At 46.5% G+C, this 19,062-nt stretch overlaps 1 protein-coding gene across 1 annotated transcript in view; it reads left to right on the top strand.

Moving 5' to 3' along the window:
- The first annotated feature begins 12,572 nt into the window (after positions 1–12,572).
- Positions 12,573–19,062, top strand: part of HPS3 (HPS3 biogenesis of lysosomal organelles complex 2 subunit 1) — a 62,274-nt gene continuing 55,784 nt past the window's right edge. Inside the window, 5 exon segments of the mRNA XM_061568028.1 lie at positions 12,573–12,597; positions 13,466–13,691; positions 17,117–17,415; positions 17,947–18,132; positions 18,767–18,944. Of these exon segments, the coding sequence (XP_061424012.1) occupies positions 13,475–13,691; positions 17,117–17,415; positions 17,947–18,132; positions 18,767–18,944 (880 nt within the window). The 5' untranslated portion in view covers positions 12,573–12,597; positions 13,466–13,474.

The raw sequence follows: 19,062 nt of genomic DNA on the forward strand, positions 1-19,062 counted from the left end.
TGCGAGCCGCGTGTCCATGCTGAGCCATCGTAGACCTAACTTAGTCCTGGACTGAGCAGTCATTGACGTGCCATCGGATTAATCGTTCCACAATTGGATTTAGATTTTCGGTGGTTTCAGTGCAATGAAGTTTATATATCTTTAGAAATGTTTTATCATTTGAAAAGCGAGATGAAGTAACGGGCTTTAAATGGGGGCCGAATTCGTTTTGAATGGAAATCACGGAGTTTTATTAATTAAACGGATCTTCCCCGGGGCACCCCACCTCTGAATTATTCCGGTATTTCGAGCGCACAGTGTCCCTGGTAATGAACAGAATCGTTACATTAAAGTGATACAAATCTGAACGGACAAATGTTATAAAATATCTTCACTTTACTTAGTTTTACACCATTATTAAATTACTTTTTATACTTACTCCCACACTGCATCTCTCCCCTACAAAACAATAACAACAACAAACCTCGCAATTGCTATGCGGTTGAGGTTTTTACTATTTTGAATTATATATCGTCCCTTGTAGGTGTATCGGTTCCATAGAGTACAAAAAAAACCCACAAGACTCGTAAAGAAATAAATAAAAACACACTGGGATGTGTTCTTGGTAAATAACGACGTCTGAGAATAGCCTAGAGCCATTGGGACCGGGGAATAGGCAGAGGTATGTTGGGGCTTTTTTTACAATTACGGATGATTTATGCTCCCAGGATGGGAAAGTGAATATCAACACGTGGTCAGTCAAAAAACACATTAAGAGCCAGAAGGGATTACTGTACTTATGTGGAGTTGGTTGTTTGCTTAGTTTCAAACGTAAAAGGTGCGATCTGTAACCTCGAAGCAAACGGGGAAATTATTGCGTGTTCTTTATATCATGGATTTTTATTTTCCTTTCAAACATTTTGCCTGGGTAATCCCCATGAGATGGAACACCTCGTTTGCAAGTGTCCCCAGGGTATCGAGTGGCGCACACACATGCAATGACACCGAAACAAACATTTAATATAAATATAATTTGCACAAGTCAAATAGAAATGTTGTAAACATATATAAATTCCAGACATTTCTCAATCTGACAATGGATGAAGACACCCCCATGTCAATCGTGGATGTTTCTTTTATATATATCATACTTCACCACGCTGGTCCGTGCGGGTTGGTGACGGATGGAGGAAGCAAAGGACAGGTTACAATATCACTCGCTGCTGCAGATGGGAATCAAACTCGAGATAGCCGGATTCAAAGGGCAACGCACGAACTATTGCTCCACTAAAACGCATCCACACAAGTAGGGGCTAAGTCCACATTCACGGACACAGAAGTTGCCTATCACAAGGCGCAGCAAGAGCCTCGTTGAGGCTTGAGTCTACGAATGGTTTAACACACCCTATGCATGTGATACGTAATGGAGGTTCATTCTGGCACCCTGTAGAACACACTGCACTGCTGGAATTCTCTTCACCGTGCACATCGCCAACAAGGGAATTTGAAGATCATTTTGAGAATTAGTGTCGGTGAAAAAAGAGCTGTCTGGTTCACAAATGTAGATAGGAAGATTTTGGGTCTGTAAACTTCGCCCGTCTTGCGCTGAAAAGCGTTCCCCCTGTCATTATCCTCGTTTCAGTAAATTTGCAGGATTCTGTCGGTGGACGTCGTTCCATCGCCCGGAGTGCAAATATTGAGCTGATCAATTTTTCCATGGCCTCTGTGAGAAGGCACCAAGAGAGGTCTCATTGATTAGCTGTTTTTTTCTTCTTCTTCTTTTGTTACAACCTTCTCTTGGGGGTGTGCGTGGGTGTGCGTGGGTGTGCGTGGGTGTGCGTGGGTGTGCGTGGGTGTGCGTGGGTGGGCTTGGGTGTGTGTGAGTGTGTGGGTGTGTGTGGGTGTGTGTGGGTGCGCGTGGGTGCGCGTGGGTGCGCGTGGGTGTGCGTGGGTGTGCGTGGGTGTGCGTGGGTGTGTGTGGGTGTGCGTGAGTGTGTGGGTGTGCGTGGGTGTGCGTGGGTGTGTGTGGGTGTGTGTGGGTGTGTGTGGGTGTGCGTGGGTGTGCGTGGGTGTGTGTGAGTGTGTGGGTGTGCGTGGGTGTGTGTGTGTGTGGGTGTGTGTGGGTGTGTGTGTGTGGGTGTGTGTGGGTGTGTGTGGGTGGGTGTGTGTGGGTGCGCGTGGGTGTGCGTGATTCGGTGGAGAGCAGCGACCCGGCGAATCGTGCACGGCGCTACGAACCCAACCAACCGAATAACAATGAAACACGTGTTAAGATGTTCAAACAACAAATAGAAACCTTTCTCAAGGAATCATGTCTGAATTGACCATTCGTAGTTGTGGTGAGCATGCAAACAAAAACATGACCCGTTAATTATATGTATTGTCCGTGAAACTGATTGTTCTGCACCAAAGACAGCCTTTTTAAATCCTTTATATTAAGTTCACTTGCTTGCTTGCTTGCGCGCTTACGACCGTGTAAATCTTTCGGTCGTTTTTTAACCAACTTCCCGTGATCCAATCGAGCTGACATTTTGCACACAGACTCGTTGTGCGTGACAATTAATTTTTTTCCCTAATTTTTACACTTTTTAGGGAATTTTTTTAAATATTTAATTACCAATCGCCTAATGGTGGCAGGCAATCATCTGACCCATAGGTGGCAGCCATCTCAAGCCAGAGGACGAGAGGACTCTAGCCGCCACGCATATAAAGGATTTATAGTGAAAAACTTTGTTTTTACGGATTAATTTTTTAGGGCCTAGTATCACCAGCGTCAGACCAGAGAACGCCAAAAGGTCTTTCCAGGACAATTCATGTATTATCAGAACATGTTTTTTTTCATGTTCACCACAAGTTCGTGCGGTTAATGTAGACATGGTTCTTGCAAAAGGTTTCTATCTGGTGTTTGAACATCTTAACACCTTTTTTATTGCCAGAAAAGGTCAAATTTATTCTTTTTTTTTCATACTTTGACACTGCCAGAAAAGGTCTTTTTTTTTTCTCCAAACAACCGAGTTTTATTTCTGACCATGGCTAGCTTAATTGGTAAGTGATATCCGAGCCAATCTCGGGTCTCCGCTTGGTTGACTCAGCCTTAATTTAGCACAAAGGTTGCCTAACCAGGTATGGTGCTGGTACTCCACGCCTCGTGTGTGCCGTGGAGGCCTTAGAAGGCGCTCGCTAACAGCACTTGACTCAGCAGCCTGTTAAAGGCTATCCTGGGTATCTTTGTCTTGATTTGTGTTTGTTCATATGCGGTGTTGCGGAGCCTTCGAGAGGGCTCTAATTACTAATGTGCACGGTCATCGTGTAATTACGCTTTTGTTTACTCTTAAATCGCACATTTTCCAAAATCAAGTCATTATGAAGCGTAACGAATGAATACAGCTTAGTAGTGATGAAAGTACACTAATTTACAAGGACAATAAAGCCTTGCGCACATGTCTTTGCAGCCCCAATATAACGAACATTTGCATCTGTGCGTGGCCTTTTTGAATTAATTAAAGGCCATTACGTTTTTTTTAAATATAAATCTCCTCAACGAAATGTGCTTATTAATTTGACGAAAGTGTACGCTCTCACAAAAGGGACAAGCCTAAGCCGCCTTGACCCACAAGTGTGACACTGGAGCGGTTATAATGACAGCAACAAATTCAATTCAGTTCATCCGTAAGTTCAACAGATAATCCAGCAGAGCCATTCACTTGGCGTGACGCCTATGACATTGACAATGAGCCCAAATGTCAGCATCCATGCCCAGCTGTCTCCTTACATGATTACAATTGTAAGCGGATTAAATAAATAAAAACATTGAAAGTTGACAAGTGACGTGTTCTGTCAAATAAAACTTATAAAATACATTCAGGTAATGCAAACAAATAGTGCGATAGAGAATATTACATTTACGATTAGGATGTTTTGTATGATCATGTTATTGATAAAACCCTGATAGTAATTTTCTTCATAAACCTGGTAACAGACAACGATGCTATCTAATTATATCATTATTATTGTTCTTGGTAGTTATCGGGAAAAAAAATTTAATGGTAGAAATTATTTTGCTCACTCAAACTGCAGAATAGTGCACATCATTTTAACGCATCTAGAATTGTAGATTTGTTTGACACATGCTGTACAGTTCTGTAATTCATTGTTTATTTTAGCTCGTGGTAGGTACGATGTTAAAGCATGAATTGTGACTCTCCACCACCAGAGAGAGATATTCGATTTTCGATTTAAAGCTTTCGTGACTGCAGGGATTCATCTTCTTGGTTCTTTCGGTAAAGTCACGTAGAAGGGAAATAATAAAATAATAAAAATTAAACATAATAAAATCTAATTCTCACGACGTTTCGGCCACAACGCAAGCAGCCGTCCTCAGGTGAAGAACAGAGCTGTCGGAAAGACAGCGTTCTTCACCTGAGGACGGCTGCTTGCGTTGTGGCCGAAACGTCGTGAGAATTTTATTTTATTATGTTTTATTTTTATTATTTTATTATTTCCCTTCTACGTGACTTTACCAAAAGAACCAAGAAGAAGAGATATTCAAATCAAAGTTGGCAAGTTGGCAAATATACCATATCTGATTATTTTTTTCCCGCAAACCGGATAAATGTTGAATAGCGTGCAAAATTTAGGAAATTTTATAAAAATGTATTTTTTAAAAAGAGTTGTGCGCACATTGCAACGTTACCGTTATCCCAGCTCCCTTGGTTTGGCGCATTCAGGCCGATTTGGTGGTGGGAATTAGATCCAGAAACTGGTATTTTCTGACAGAGCAACAACACACACTCCGTGCTCTGTTTAACCACGTGGAAACGTTAATACAAATTCTACCCTGAGGCCAAATGCTTGTAAAATACGATTTATGTCACATGGAAATAAGAGTTATCTATTTTGTAAAGCAGAGCTTTTAACATATATATGAAAGTGTATTCTGTGTTCTGGCCCATATGGTGATTATGTTGAAACTACTTTAATGGCACGGTAATAACCAAGGTCACTCAGCAGGAACATTAATTTCGTATCTTCCTTTTTTTAACCCAACCTAAATTAAACGCATCACACACTCAGCTGAAGATAGCGCATTGCCAGTAATTTGCCAACCAGCATTTAATGAAAAGTGACAATCTCCATTATAATCTTATGAACTTAAAAGGTCAAGAGTAATTTTCAATTGTATCGCTGCAGATTTTCATCATCACCTTGCATTAGTCTCCGCCACTTTAGGTGCAAATGATTTTCTCATGAACCCAGAGAAGCTCTTTTTTATGGAACGGTTGATCACTTTATTTATTTATTAATGACGTTGCTAAATTTAATTTCCTTTGCACATCTGGGCACGCAGGGCCATTTTAAGGCTGCATGCGACTGCACAATCTGTTTCAGTTGAACATAATATTAGACAAAGCAAGTCGTGGCCAGTACTTTTATAGTAAGGATGAATTTCAAATTTTAAAGATTTCAGATTCTAGATTTCTTAGGACAATTATGGATAACTTTTCAAATGTTCTGATTGTTGTTTGTACACGATGCACAGTACTAGTTTAACGTATATCTTCGTGCCAACAAAAGTGACCTCAGCTTATAGATGCCGACACTTGCGTGGACATCACGTGATGGAAGTGATGTCATTTCACGTGTCATATTTTCGGAGCAGTCCGAAATCATGTTTTTAATCATTAAAACGCGTCCAATTTAGGCTTTTAAGGATTAATAAAAAACGTGGAATCACATCCTTAGTTTCTAGAGATCTGTTTGCCACGTCATTCACCGAGCAGTGGATTGACAAAGAGCTGTACATTGTTGGTTGCTGTTATATTATACCATATATACAGTATCATCACCGTAGTAATGGAGTACGTAGGAAAATGTTATTTCACCAGGGTGTCCCAGATTAAATAATGAGCTTGATTTCAATGCCATACAGGTAAAACACAAGCACCAATAACAACACAAATCATGGGACCTCCTTTGCAAGTACCAACATATGATAATATGTTTTCCCCTTTTTAATGGCAACAAAACAGGTGTTAAGATGTTAAAAGACCACACTGAAACCGTTTACAAGGAATCATGTCTGCATTCACCACAATGCTTGTGGTCAGAATGCAAACAAAAACATCCTCTGATAATATATGCATTGTCCTTGAAACTGATTGGTCCACACCAGAGACAGATTTCTTTTGAGCCTCGTCTCAAACGGTGTTCGACCAGAGGACGCCTTTTGGTGTGTCAACATCTTAACACCTATATATTCATGGTTCTTTCGGTGAAGTCACGTAGAAGGGAAATAATAAAATATTTTATTATTTCGCTTCTACGTGACTTTACCGAAAGAACCAAGAATATGAATCCCTGCAGTCACGAAAGCTTTAAATCAAAATCTTAACACCTGTTTTGTTGCCAGAAAAAATTGGAAACCCCTATTATCACAACAACACAAATTTGAACAACTACACACGTCTATTGCTGCATTGGAGTGGACATGTTTCGCTATGGCCCAGCACGTGTTCTAAATCACCAGGTTCAAGACAGCTGCTACGGCATTGCCCCATTCATCTGCTGCCACCTGCTGTACAGAATAAGACTTTCTACCATTCGTGTTCAGCAATACGGGTTAAACCACGCATGGCTTGGCCTTCTCTTAAGTGGATTTGCTCGTTATTCATCGAAATAGTTTACGTGGGAAACCCCAATATATGAAACGCCGCGTTGGACAAAAAAAATCGACCAATGGAAGGATGTATCATGTTTAAACATCGATACGAACGTTTACAGTCACAGGCTGTTGTTGCATGGTACATACTCAACCGACAGCAGCAAACTCACGTCTGCTTTCCATAACTTTCACGATCACCGAATCTATGGTACATTCTTTATTTATATCAAAGACTTGCCAACCACGCTCTGAATAAAATCATCAAAGAGCTTCAGGATTTTTTGCCAGTGAAGGCCACTTCTGCCAGAAATATCGTGATCAAGAAGTTGACGAGTTACACTTTTACCAGTTTACCTTATCATCGAATCCCTATCAATGCAGATACGCAGCTCTCTCTCTCTCACTGTGTGCCATGTCCTTGTTCAAAAAACATCACGGTCCTTCTTCTGTTTAGATCTGTCCGTGATATTTAATCAAGAACTTGTATTCGATGCAGTACTCCCAAATGCGTTCAACCGTTCAAATTGCTTGTGCAGATCTTGTGCTGTCTTTCCTGGCTTATTGTTCCTATCGTTTTCTCAGTCAAAGTATCATGTCCAGTCCTCTTCTCCAGGATGAATAAAGATTCTGATTAATTACATTTCCAAGAACTCAAAATTTAATTTATGTAATTACTGTAATATAAATAATTATTCTTGTTGGTTCTTTTGGTAAAGTCACGTAGAAGGGAAATAATAAAATAATAAAAATAAAACATAATAAAACAATTCTCACGACGTTTCGGCCACAACGCAAGCAGCCGTCCTCAGGTGAAGAACAGGTCTGTCGGGAAGACAGCGTCTGAATGAAACACCACCAGGCTTGGAGCGTCTATTTAAGCTGGGTTGGAAGAGGGGGGAAGGGGCGCTCCAAGCGTGGTGGTGTTTCATTCAGACGCTGTCTCCCCGACAGATCTGTTCTTCACCTGAGGACGGCTGCTTGCGTTGTGGCCGACACGTCGTGAGAATTATTTTATTATTTTTATTATTTTATTATTTCCCTTCTACGTGACTTTACCGAAATAACCAAGAAGATGAATCCCTGCAGTCACGAAAGCTTTAAATCGAAATAAATAATTCTACTAGAACTCTGCTGTTACTGGTTTAAAAAAAAAGTGTGTTCGTGCACAGCGCTTTCCAACACCCGGGTGATAGACATGTCACGTCAACATTACCCATTGTATCTCTTCCCTTTTCAATATGTCGTAAATGTTTAAAGTTAGCGTGTACTTAAAAACGAATAATTAACGCAGTGTCGCTGACGTTTAAATGCACACCCCACCGTCTCGTGCCCGCCTCAGCGTTTGTGTAGCTTTGTTAAAAAGATAATAATGTGAGTATTATTATGATTCTGTGGAACTGAGGGCTATTACTACTCCGCCTTCAATGTGTTATAGAGGTTAGCGTAATACGTGCCTCGCTGTGCGCAGGGCGAGTTGACCTGTCAGTTTGCACCCGTTGTTCTCTCTCCATCCTGCTCAGCACACCTATACCCTGCTCGCAAAACGTCTTGTCTCCTGTCACAGTTGTGGAACAGTGTGACACTTGAAAGTTAGTGGAGATGAGCGCACTCATGGTGGGCCCACGACGCTGGCCTCGCGAGAGATGGTGGTGGCTTGCGGGAGGACTTCATGCAGAAGTGGGTTGAACATGGCTACTACTGCTGCTGCTGATGATGCTGATGATGACACTGGTGTACAATGGGGCATTGTCGCAGGTGAAATGAAGCAGGGTGGCACAGTTGGGTCATGGTGGCACATGCCTGTGACCAGAGGTGGGACAAAGTCATTGTTATGCAAGTCCAAGTCGAGTCTGAAGTCATCAAATTCATGACTCGAGTCTGACTCGAGCCCAAGTCACATGACTCGAGTCCACACCTCAGAGGTGGGACAAAGTCATTGTTATGCAAGTCCAAGTCGAGTCTGAAGTCATCAAATTCATGACTCGAGTCTGACTCGAGTCCAAGTCACATGACTCGAGTCCACACCTCTGCCTGTGACCCAGAACTTTGGATGCAAGGGTTGGTGGATAATGCTGGTTCAGGAGACGTGTAAACCCGCTTGCAATCTGAGGTTGGCAGATGGCATGACAGCAAATTGGTTGTGAACCCACCTGTTCAGACCCTTGAGTGGTATGTCTCTTTTGTGTTGGGGTTTTCTCGCAGTACTTTGGTTTCATCTCACATGCCATTCAAATTGGCCAACCATCTCAGGGCCAGACAAATGAAACAAATATTGAGACTCAGTGAGGATTTCCTGGAGGCAAGGTTTGGTGCGAAAATCCCAAATTCAATGGGCTGTGGGGTCACCGGGAAATTTCAGTACATTAGAACAGGAATTAATTATTGAATCTACCTGCGTGGAACTTTTTGAGTGTTTTACCCCTTAATGCACGAGAGTTGTCTCTATGTTGTACATTCCAAAATGGAGAGATGGGCTCAACATCTATGGCAAGACATTCATTTTAAATCTCTATAAATTGGAACATTTACATCACACTGAGCAGGTCTGCATCAGGCCTCCATTATCCAAATGGCTGGTCTACCAAATAAGGTCGCTACTCAGAAACCACGCCAGCCACCCACTGACCGGGAATCTAGACTGACTGCCCGTGTAAATACACGTGTTTGCTGAAACCTTTAGCAAATAGGGACCTTACAAACAAACCCGACTGACACTTGCTTGAAAGAGAAATAATTTGCGCGGGGTGCCCATTTCATGTTGTGCAACGCTTGGGTTTCTCTCATATGAAGCCCAAAATCCCAAAGAGAGAACCCTACAAAAATATATGATTGAGGCACAGAGAGGCCTCTACTGGTCGTGTGTGGCCAGCGTGGAAGAGTAGGCCAAATACCGTCTTGGGGGTGGGGGGGGGGGGCTCTCATGGTCCGTCGAGTCGAGGCGCTTCTGCCAACAATGGAATCAGCAAGCCACAGCAGCCCTGCACCTTTGCATTTTCCCAAGCAAAGTTTGTAATTCATTTAGAATAATCTGGAACACAGTTTTGTTACGCATCGGGGAAGTGACAGCTGGATTAGGATATTTTCATTGTGAATTTCATCTTCCTGAAAGTAAAATGAAGAGCACTGAAATTTCATCACAAGAACTGTCGCTTCTTCTTTTCGCCGAGTCCAACAGGAGATTAGATTCTGCAAGAAGCAAATTGTGGGAAATGCATACCAAATATTTTAATATGTTTTGGCTTTTGCATGGTTTGTTCTTTCAAAGAGTATATTGCTTCACCAAACCCACTTCAGTTTATGTCGAAATTGAAAAGTAATTTCTTTAGAGTTGCTTTTTGTGTTTAGTTTTTTGTCATTCCGCCGCGACTCCGAGCATGGTTGGCAAAGTAGGGTGCGAAAGAAGCTCGACATTCATACTCACAAACCCACGTGTTTCATTTGCGTGGAATAAATTACAAGTAACTTGTACAGCTTCAAAAGTCTGCAATCAGAAATACATTTGTACATGTTTTTTTTTTTTTACAATTTGTCACATGCGGGGAAATAATATGCGTCTGAATATATATTCTACTCCATATATACACTCGAGATGAGTAATGTATTACGTTTTCGTTTTATTGCGATATTAGATTTTCAGATTTTTCTGATTTATATTTGTATTTTCAAATAATAACTTTCATAGTTTACAGGTGAATTTAAAATAAATATGGAAATATATATCTTTATAATTGTAATATTCATCATTGCATTTGTTTATCTGTACCTAAATTTCCATCAGTTAGACAAATAAATCGTTAACATTGTTCATGCCGAGCACGTGACCCCCCCCTCCCCCCGTGCACAATATGGGCCATACACCAGTGGCGGCACGCAGGGGAGGCTATGAGCTAATGCCATTGCTCTGCTTAATCATTCCCCTATTGTCCCGATGTAAGGCTATTCACACATAAGCCAGTTTAACCACTTTGTTTATTATCAGGATAACAAAAGGCAGCGGTTAGACCTCCAAATTCCAAGCCCTGGGGGTTTAATTAGTCCAAAAGCAGCGCTGTCAAGACGAGCTATTGCCAGAAGCGTTGCTTTACTGTTGTGAATAAATATTCATCTTCATGGCAGCCATTCACGAATTCATTGTTGAGTCGTATCGATATTTGTGCTTCTGCCCACCGCTTACGTAGTGCGTGGTATCATCACAACGTTGTCTTTATATATTTGCATCGCGTTATATTCGATTGTAAAAAAAATAAACAGTGCATTTTTATTTCGGATTGCTTAGACTCTTTCTAATGTTATTTTGCATCTGTGTTTAAAATGTGATGATGGAGCTTTGTGCCAGAAAGGCGTCACGTGTGTAAAACTAACGTAACATTCACTTACAACAACGTTGCAATGCTGCGGTGTTTTACATCATGAATCATTGCATTGCGATTGAGATCACTCTTGCATAGCTAATTATTGTTACTATTATTAGGTAATGCTCATTGCTACGAAAGAGGGTTATTGTTCTTTGTTTTATAATTAATTGAATAGTTCACTGGGATTTTTGCACACAGCGTGGGTGTACGGTGTTTATTCTGCAATATTCTGCTGTCTTTTCTTGGATTTTCTGCTTGCACTTGGTCACATATTCACTTTAAGATGTTTTCTTGTTCATGTTTTTGTTTTTTGTTTGTTGCGGTTGCACCCGATTCAAGAGCCGAATGGCTCACAGGGCTATACCCAATAAATTAACTTGAACTCGAAGTATCGATGATGGGCACCACTCCGCTGGGCGAGTGGGAAGGGCCTCGTGACGTCACTGGAGCGCTGCTGCTGTGTGGGAGGAGCTGAGCGCAGACTCGCGGAAGTGAGTGGATGAGTCCCACTCTCCCCACTCACTCTCTCCACTCACTCTCCTCTTACTCTCCCCACTGACTCCCTACCCACTCTCCCCACTCACTCTCCTCTTACTCTCCCCACCCACTCTCCTACCACTCTCCTTACTCCGGTGCGAGGCCCACCCGGCGTGTACAGCCGCGCCTTGCGCATCGCGCACAGCGAGAAGCCGGGCACCGCCTGGGGGCTGCAGCGACCAGCGACTGCTCGTGGAGCTGAGAGTGGGAGGCTGCTGGTGGAGGTGAGAGTGGGAGGCTGCTGGTGGAGGTGAGAGTGGGAGGCTGCTGGTGGAGGTGAGAGTGGGAGGCTGCTGGTGGAGGTGAGAGTGGGAGTCTGCTGGTGGAGGTGAGAGTGGGAGGCTGCTGGTGGAGCTGAGTGGGAGGCTGCTGGTGGAGGTGAGAGTGGGAGGCTGCTGGTGGAGGTGAGAGTGGGAGTCTGCTGGTGGAGGTGAGAGTGGGAGGCTGCTGGTGGAGGTGAGAGAGGGAGGCTGCTGGTGGAGCTGAGAGTGGGAGGCTGCTCGTGGAGGTGAGAGTGGGAGGCTGCTGGTGGAGGTGAGGGTGGGAGGCTGCCTGGTGTAGTTGAGAGTGGGAGGCTGCGGGTGGGAGGCTGAGAGTGGGAGGCTGCTTGTGGAGGTGTAAGTGGGTAGGCTGCTGGGGGGGGGGGTGAGGCTGAGAGTGGGAAGGCTGCTGTGGAGCTGAGTGGGAGGCTGCTGGTGGAGGTGAAGGGGAGGCTGCTGTGGGAGGTGCGATGGGAGTCTGCCTGGTGGTGGTGGAGTGGGAGCTGCGGTAGGTTAGAGAGGGAGGCTGCTGGTGGAGCTGATATTGGGAGTCGGTGGAGGTGAGAGTGGGAGTCTTGCTCGTGAGCTGAAGGTGGGAGCTGAGAGTGGGAGGCTGCTGGTGGAGCTGAGAGTGGGAGGCTGCTGGTGGAGCTGAGAGTGGGAGGCTGCTGGTGGAGCTGAGAGTGGGAGGCTGCAGGTGGAGGTGATTGGGAGGCTGCTGGTGGAGGTGAGAGTGGGAGGCTGCTGGTGGAGCTGAGAGTGGGAGTCTGCTGGTGGAGCTGAGAGTGGGAGGCTGCTGGTGGAGGTGAGAGTGGGAGGCTGCTCGTGGAGGTGAGAGTGGGATTCTGCTGGTGGAGCTGTGAGTGGGAGTCTGCTGATGGAGCTGAGAGTGGGAGGCTGCTGGTGGAGCTGTGAGTGGGAGGCTGCTCGTGGAGGTGAGAGTGGGATTCTGCTGATGGAGGTGAGTGGGAGACTGCTGGTGAAACTTAACCTGGTCGTGGAGGTATAAATAATATTGGTTGTGGAGGTGAGCAGGTGGTGGAGGCATTGACATCCAAATTGATCCAGTAAAACCCGGTTAGCTGGTCCCCAGCTATTCACATTTTGCATTTAGCCAGACAAGGGGCTGCGAGATGCCTCGAAACACAAATTAAGCACTGGCACGTCAGTACAACTACTTTGTTGCATCATACCCTCTGCATGTATGTATTAAGATTATAAATGTTTTAAAGATTGAGAACCAAAGGCGGGGGGGGAGGTGCAGGCTGTAGTAAAGGTTATAAATGTGTGTTTTGTAATATTGGGTCCTCTTACAAACTTTGGCATTTTGGAATCTCCCCTCCCTTGCCCACCTGGGAAGTTTCTAGATCCACCTCTGGGTGCAGGTGAGCGTGGTGGTGGAGCGTGAGTGGTGGAAGTGATTATGGTGGTGGTTGTGGTGGTGGTGAGCCTGGTGATAGACGTGGACACGTTGATGGAGGTTTGCTGACCGTGTTTGACGCGTCTCGTTTCGTTATTTCCAGGTCACTCGTCCAAACGAGACTTCCTCATCTCTTGAGTCCTCACCTGATTGAACAAACTCAACTTGTCAGCTGTCGCCAATGTTGTCATTTACTCTCGTCGTCTTCGCTAATCGTCGTTGTCATCGTTGTTTCGTCTCTCTTCGAGAGCAGACTGTGGCCATGGTGCGCGTGTACGGCTGCCACCCGTTCTGCGGGCAGGAAGTGCTGCCTGTGTGCGAGGAGCCGTCGCTGCTGGCGAGCGGCTCGCGCACCGTGCTGGCGCTCGCCGCCACCAGGGCCCTGCTGCTGCCCGTGCAGCTCGGCCCCACCGCCCGTGCCCTGAGGCCCTTCCCGGCCGCGGGAGACTGTGTCACCGCCATGGCCTACAGCGAGACCGGTACGGGCCTAGCACTCCCCTCCCCCCCCCCCCCCCCCCCCCGGCGAAACTCTACGGTGCCATGTGACTGGCAGTCATTTGGTCATTGGCAATGCCCATCGTGGCAAAGCATGATCAAACGACTCCCATGACTTTTTTCGATTTAAAGCTTTCGTGACTGCAGGGATTCATCTTCTTGGTTCTTTCGGTAAAATCACGTAGAATGGAAATAATAAAATAATACAAATGAAACATAATAAAATATTTCTCACGACGTTTCGGCCACAACGCAAGCAGCCGAAACGTCGTGAGAGTTACTTTATTATGTTTAATTTTTTTATTTTATTATTTCCATTCTACGTGACTTTACCGAAAGAACCAAGAAGATGACTCCCATGACTGACGAAGCCATGGGGGGAAGGAGGCCTTCGTCCAGCAATGGATGAGCAACAGGGGGTTGTGACTTACACTTCGTTATACTAGCCACTAGCCATCGCATTTCTACCATCAAATATTCTCATCATGAGGACCAACGCAGCTGCACAAATGTGTCCATTGCGCATTGTTGCAAGCAGTAAGACTTCTCTGCTGGTGTTAAAATTGTGCATTTTTCCCGCCTCTGCCTGCGGGTTTTCCACTTCCTAAAAATAGTGTCCCATTGCGTTGCACTGAACACACACACACGGCCTCTGCTTGTTACTCTCCCGACCTGCGGTCACATCTAGGGGAAAACCGCGTGTGACATGCGCCGAGTCAGAGCGCCGGAACCCCCCCCCCCCCGTTGAGATCATGGGTTCAAATCCAGGCAGTTTGCACGTGATTTAGACCAGTTGATCACGTGTGGTGAGTCTGTTATGAATGAATGCACAGGGAGGGGGGGGGGGGGTAACCCCCATCACGTAAACGTTGTTTTGACACTTCATTTTGGCTAAATTACAGCTCTGTAAATTAAACAAATCTCGGTTTGAATCGACTGTCATGCCACGGACATTACTCACGGCGGGATGCTGCTTTTTGTTCTGGGAGTTGCACTCCTCCTTGGGGAGAGCCGTTCTTCATCACGCAGGGCTTGCAAGAGATCCGATTGGGTCCCTCGTCTCACAACGCCGCCGGCTGCACAATCGGGAAACTATAGTTGAGTTTGAAAGGCAAAAGGGGATAATTGTGCCTTTTGAAGGTTGTTAGATTTGTGCCATTTCAAGTGGGGATCCGTTCATGCGAAGTTCTAAAAGATACATTTTGAATGGCTGTTTAAGGTTTTAGCATATATCTAATTGGCATAGTCAGCTTTGAGAACATAAACATCAAAGAGACTTGCTCACGGTGGAGGAACATAAATCTAGTTGATAATTAACTCTGCATAAGAGATGCAGGGTTGTTTCATGTATTCTCAGTATTTAACTAAATAAATGGACATACTTTCCTCCACCATAAAAATAAATAAAAAATAAACTTCCCTTCAACCGCAATGGCGATTTATTTTGCTATTCATATTCTCCGCAGTGACGCTAATTATCTATTTTGTGAATTCAGTATAATGTGTGCAGTTCATCACTTGTGACAATGTTTAATCTCATAGCCTTTTCACATGAAATCCACCCTCTTGAACAGCAGACAAATCTAGCATGTTTAACAGTTTCCTATAACAATGATATTTATTGCAGCGCGTTGTCAATCCGCTGCTGGATAGAAGCCTCCTAATGTCGTATCGTCCACGGTAGTTCGACCATAATTCATTTAAGTGAATCGGTGCGGACTGGCAAACGGTGGGCTCCGGAATAGTTCAGATATCGCTCGCCACCGATGTTAGCTGCCACGGTCAAGGTACGAACTGAGGTCGTCAGATTAACAGCGCATTGCGGTACCACCTGCGTCACCACTGCCCCAACGCGGTATGTTTTCGCGAGCTTTATTTCCCGTTGAGGTTCTGATACTGCGTAGGTTTTCCCATCCGCGTTGGAGAGTGTGCAGTGTAAGTTTAGCTCTTCTTTGAACCCGACGGCAACTTCAACTGTTGGCAAGCGGCTTTGTGCTCTCTCCAAAAACCATAAACGAGCGCGGTACAGTAAATGTATGTACAGTAAAAATTGCGGCTGTTTTTAGAGCCCCGTGGGGAAGTCTCAGCAGTGATACATATTGAAACTCCTTAAAGAACAACAGATTACATGCACTGCACAGTTTATTTTCGACCGCAGAAAGGGGAAGTCCGAGTGTGTGAGTTGGTGTTTTGTAGTTGGGGATAAGTCACCATAGTGGCGGGTTTCTTAAGGACAAGGTGGTGACAAGTCGTGAAAAACATCGTGAAGCAAGCGTGGGACTTGCTACTTAGGGCAGGGTTGATTGCAGGCACGTGATGCGCCCTCAGCTCCCGCTGGGTAAATATCCCCGACCGTCTCTCCGCGCTGGAACACCTCCGCTACGAAACCGTAAACAAAATTCCAGACTTATCGGCGAATCTTGTTAACGCACAAGTCTCCCTCGCCACGCTCACCTCCTCGGAGTGATCATCCCCCCCCTCCTCCTCCTTCCCGTTGTTCCGCCCCTTCCCACGTAAAGAGCATCACGTGTCGAAAAAGGTTTCGCTTGACAATGATTATATGGAGGCATTTACTTTGAATACCTCCGTGCACACCGCATTTTGAAGTTCAGTCACCTTGCACGGCTCGCATGTGAACTGGTCATTGGCTGGCACCCCCTCTTCACCAACCCGAGCGGATTAAAGACACAAAAGTGCGATTGTGGCCACGCAAACCGTGGACCCTGTATTAAACCCATAGAGACACACGTACGACCGATATAACGATTCATTAACACATTCCTGCGGAGCGAGCTGGTAGGAACCTTGGGTTGCTCGGTCAATAGCCAGGGTCAACGGCGGCATGGTGTATTCCGCAAATATGCCCGACTGTGAGGGCGGGCACAAGCCGGCGTGAGTAGGTTAAACGTTGAGTTTTACAAGTGCACCACGGGGTGACCAGCCCCTCCCCACCCAGCCCCACCCCTCCCACCCAGCCCCACCCAGCCCCTCCCTCCCCACCCAGCCCCTCCCTGCACGACGGACACAATAATCCCCTGTGGCGTGGTGTAACCAGGAGGTTCCTACCAGTATTAGGTTGTTTGGGGTTAGATCGTGGAGGTGTACATTAATAACCCGACACCACTGGAGAGCCGCTCAAATAAATTCGTCACGTGGGCATGTGTGCCATTTGATTTGGCATATTTTAACGCTATAATTTATTTGGCTCTTTCATTATGTGTATGTATGTTGAACTTGGCACCGTACATAGCCAGCCGTGCTAATCGGAGGGTGGTTGATTGGTTATATTTTAGAAAATGACTTTATATACCTACACGGCGATCTCGCCCAAAATAAACTAACTGCGAAATAGCACGTCGGCCGTGAAAGCCCGCGCGTACAGAACTGGGGGCACGCGTTTCCCTTGCAGGCGACTACGTGGCCACGATCGAGAACAGCAAGAGGAGCCCGCCGACGGTGCGAGTGTACGTCAACTGGCGCCAAACCTCGCCGCAGCACGCCAACAGAGCCGGCACGTCCGCCGCCGGGCCCCGGCCACCAAACGGCGACGACTTTGCCGGCGTGACGCCAGTCGGCCAGGCGGCGGCGGCGGCGACGCCGCGGTACCGCGTGCGCATGGCCGGCCACGCGCTGTCGCGGCAGAAGCACGGGGCCCAGAGGTCGCCCGCGCACGAGTCGGCCACCCACGTCATCGAGATCAGCATGCAGGTGGAGCAACCGTGTCCCAGCGCGTCGCAGAGCCGCGCAGAGCCGCGGTCGCGAGATGTGGCGGCAGTTGAAGGATTTCGATTTTTTTGACTCCGAGGTCACGGCAGCGGTTCACGCGTAATTGTGAATTCAAACAAAGTCCCCGTGAATTAGAAAACTGCGTCGCTTTGAAGTGAGCGTAGAATGAATGCTTAGCATAAGACGTGTCCCCTTCTTGCCTTTCAAAATTCTGTGGTTTGCCCCCCCCCCCCCCAATATTCCAGCTCCTCTCCGTATATCATTGTTTTTCCTGCACCTCAGCCTTGAATTCTACTAAAGATTACTCTGCCAAAATTGTAGCCCGATGTTGGCCGTGAGTGGGAATCAAACTCGGCTCGCCGCGTTCGTAGCGCAGCGCTCTAACCCTCTCCGCCACCGCTCCCCGCACACAATACACAACAACCACACCCAGAGTCACCTCTGTGAGTCGGCACAGTACAACGACCGTCGGATTTTGTGAAGTTTCCTCCTGTTGGGAATTGTTTCGTGCAGGAGCAGCCGTTGTGCCTGGCGTGCTGTCCGACCACCGGCAACCTCCTGGTGGGAGCGGCAGGCAAGCGCCTCGGTCTGTTCTGCCGCGTTGCCCATGTCCAGCGCAAGCTGCCGACGCACGGCGCCAGCTCGGAAACGGACGAGTCCGGCTCGGAGCACGAGTCCTCCGACGGCACCGACGACCCGGTAAGAGTTGGCGAGCGAGCGGTTAAGTTGGTTCGTTTAGTTGGTTTAGTTCAGCGGTCGGTGCCGTTTGCGAGTGTTCCGAATGTGGGAAGGGGCGAGAGTGCTCTGAGAATTGCCATGCTCGTAGCAGGGAGGTAACTTGAAGATCCACTTGAATAGTTCTGAACCCCTGGGGGGGTAGGCGAACCCCTGGGGGTACGTGCCAATGTGCAAGGGAGGTGTGCGAGGTGATTTTGTAAACGTGTGAAATGATATTGTACGTGAGAGTCATTGGTGAATTATCACGCGTGAATCGGCCAATGTAAAAGAAACTACGATAATGTTTAAACCTACGTGGTAACCTAAAACGATATTAAAGACCTCTATAAACTCGTTGATCGTACACAATGTAGTTTCCAAGATTAACCAGTGAGCGCAACCAATCGCCTTGTGCATGCAGAGCGTCCGTTGAATGTTTGTTTTGTTCGCTTGCTGTTACGAGCTCGATAGGGTAGCTCGCAGAATGGGCGAGCTCCGTGCACGTCTGTAAGTGGGCCCCCTCCATCCCCCCCCTTCACCGACCCTCGCTGAACCAGAGTGGTGAAGTGTGGTCCAAGCGACCGAGCACTGTTGTGTTGCTGCTGCCGTTCCGCAGAACCTCGTCGACTTTGAACGATTCGCCATGCTCACGGTCGCATTCTCGCCGCTGGAGGTGGCCCTGTGCGAGAACTACCTGGCCTTCCGCTCGGAGATCGACATCCAGGTCCTGCAAGTGGACATGGGGGCCTTTGCCGGCAAGGGCCTTCGCCAAGACGGCAGTCCCTCGGCGAGACGTGAGTGAGGTCCCGAATTCGGCCGGTGTGAGATGGTGACTAACTGGTTGGAGGCCAAGCGGCTACCTGTATACACGAAATCATTGGGCACGTAGTGACGTGTTGGTCCGTCGATTTT

This window comes from Lethenteron reissneri, chromosome 40 (genome assembly GCF_015708825.2).
Source record: "Lethenteron reissneri isolate LAM-NWPU_2019-01 chromosome 40, ASM1570882v1, whole genome shotgun sequence".
Taxonomy (NCBI): Eukaryota; Metazoa; Chordata; class Hyperoartia; order Petromyzontiformes; family Petromyzontidae; genus Lethenteron; species Lethenteron reissneri.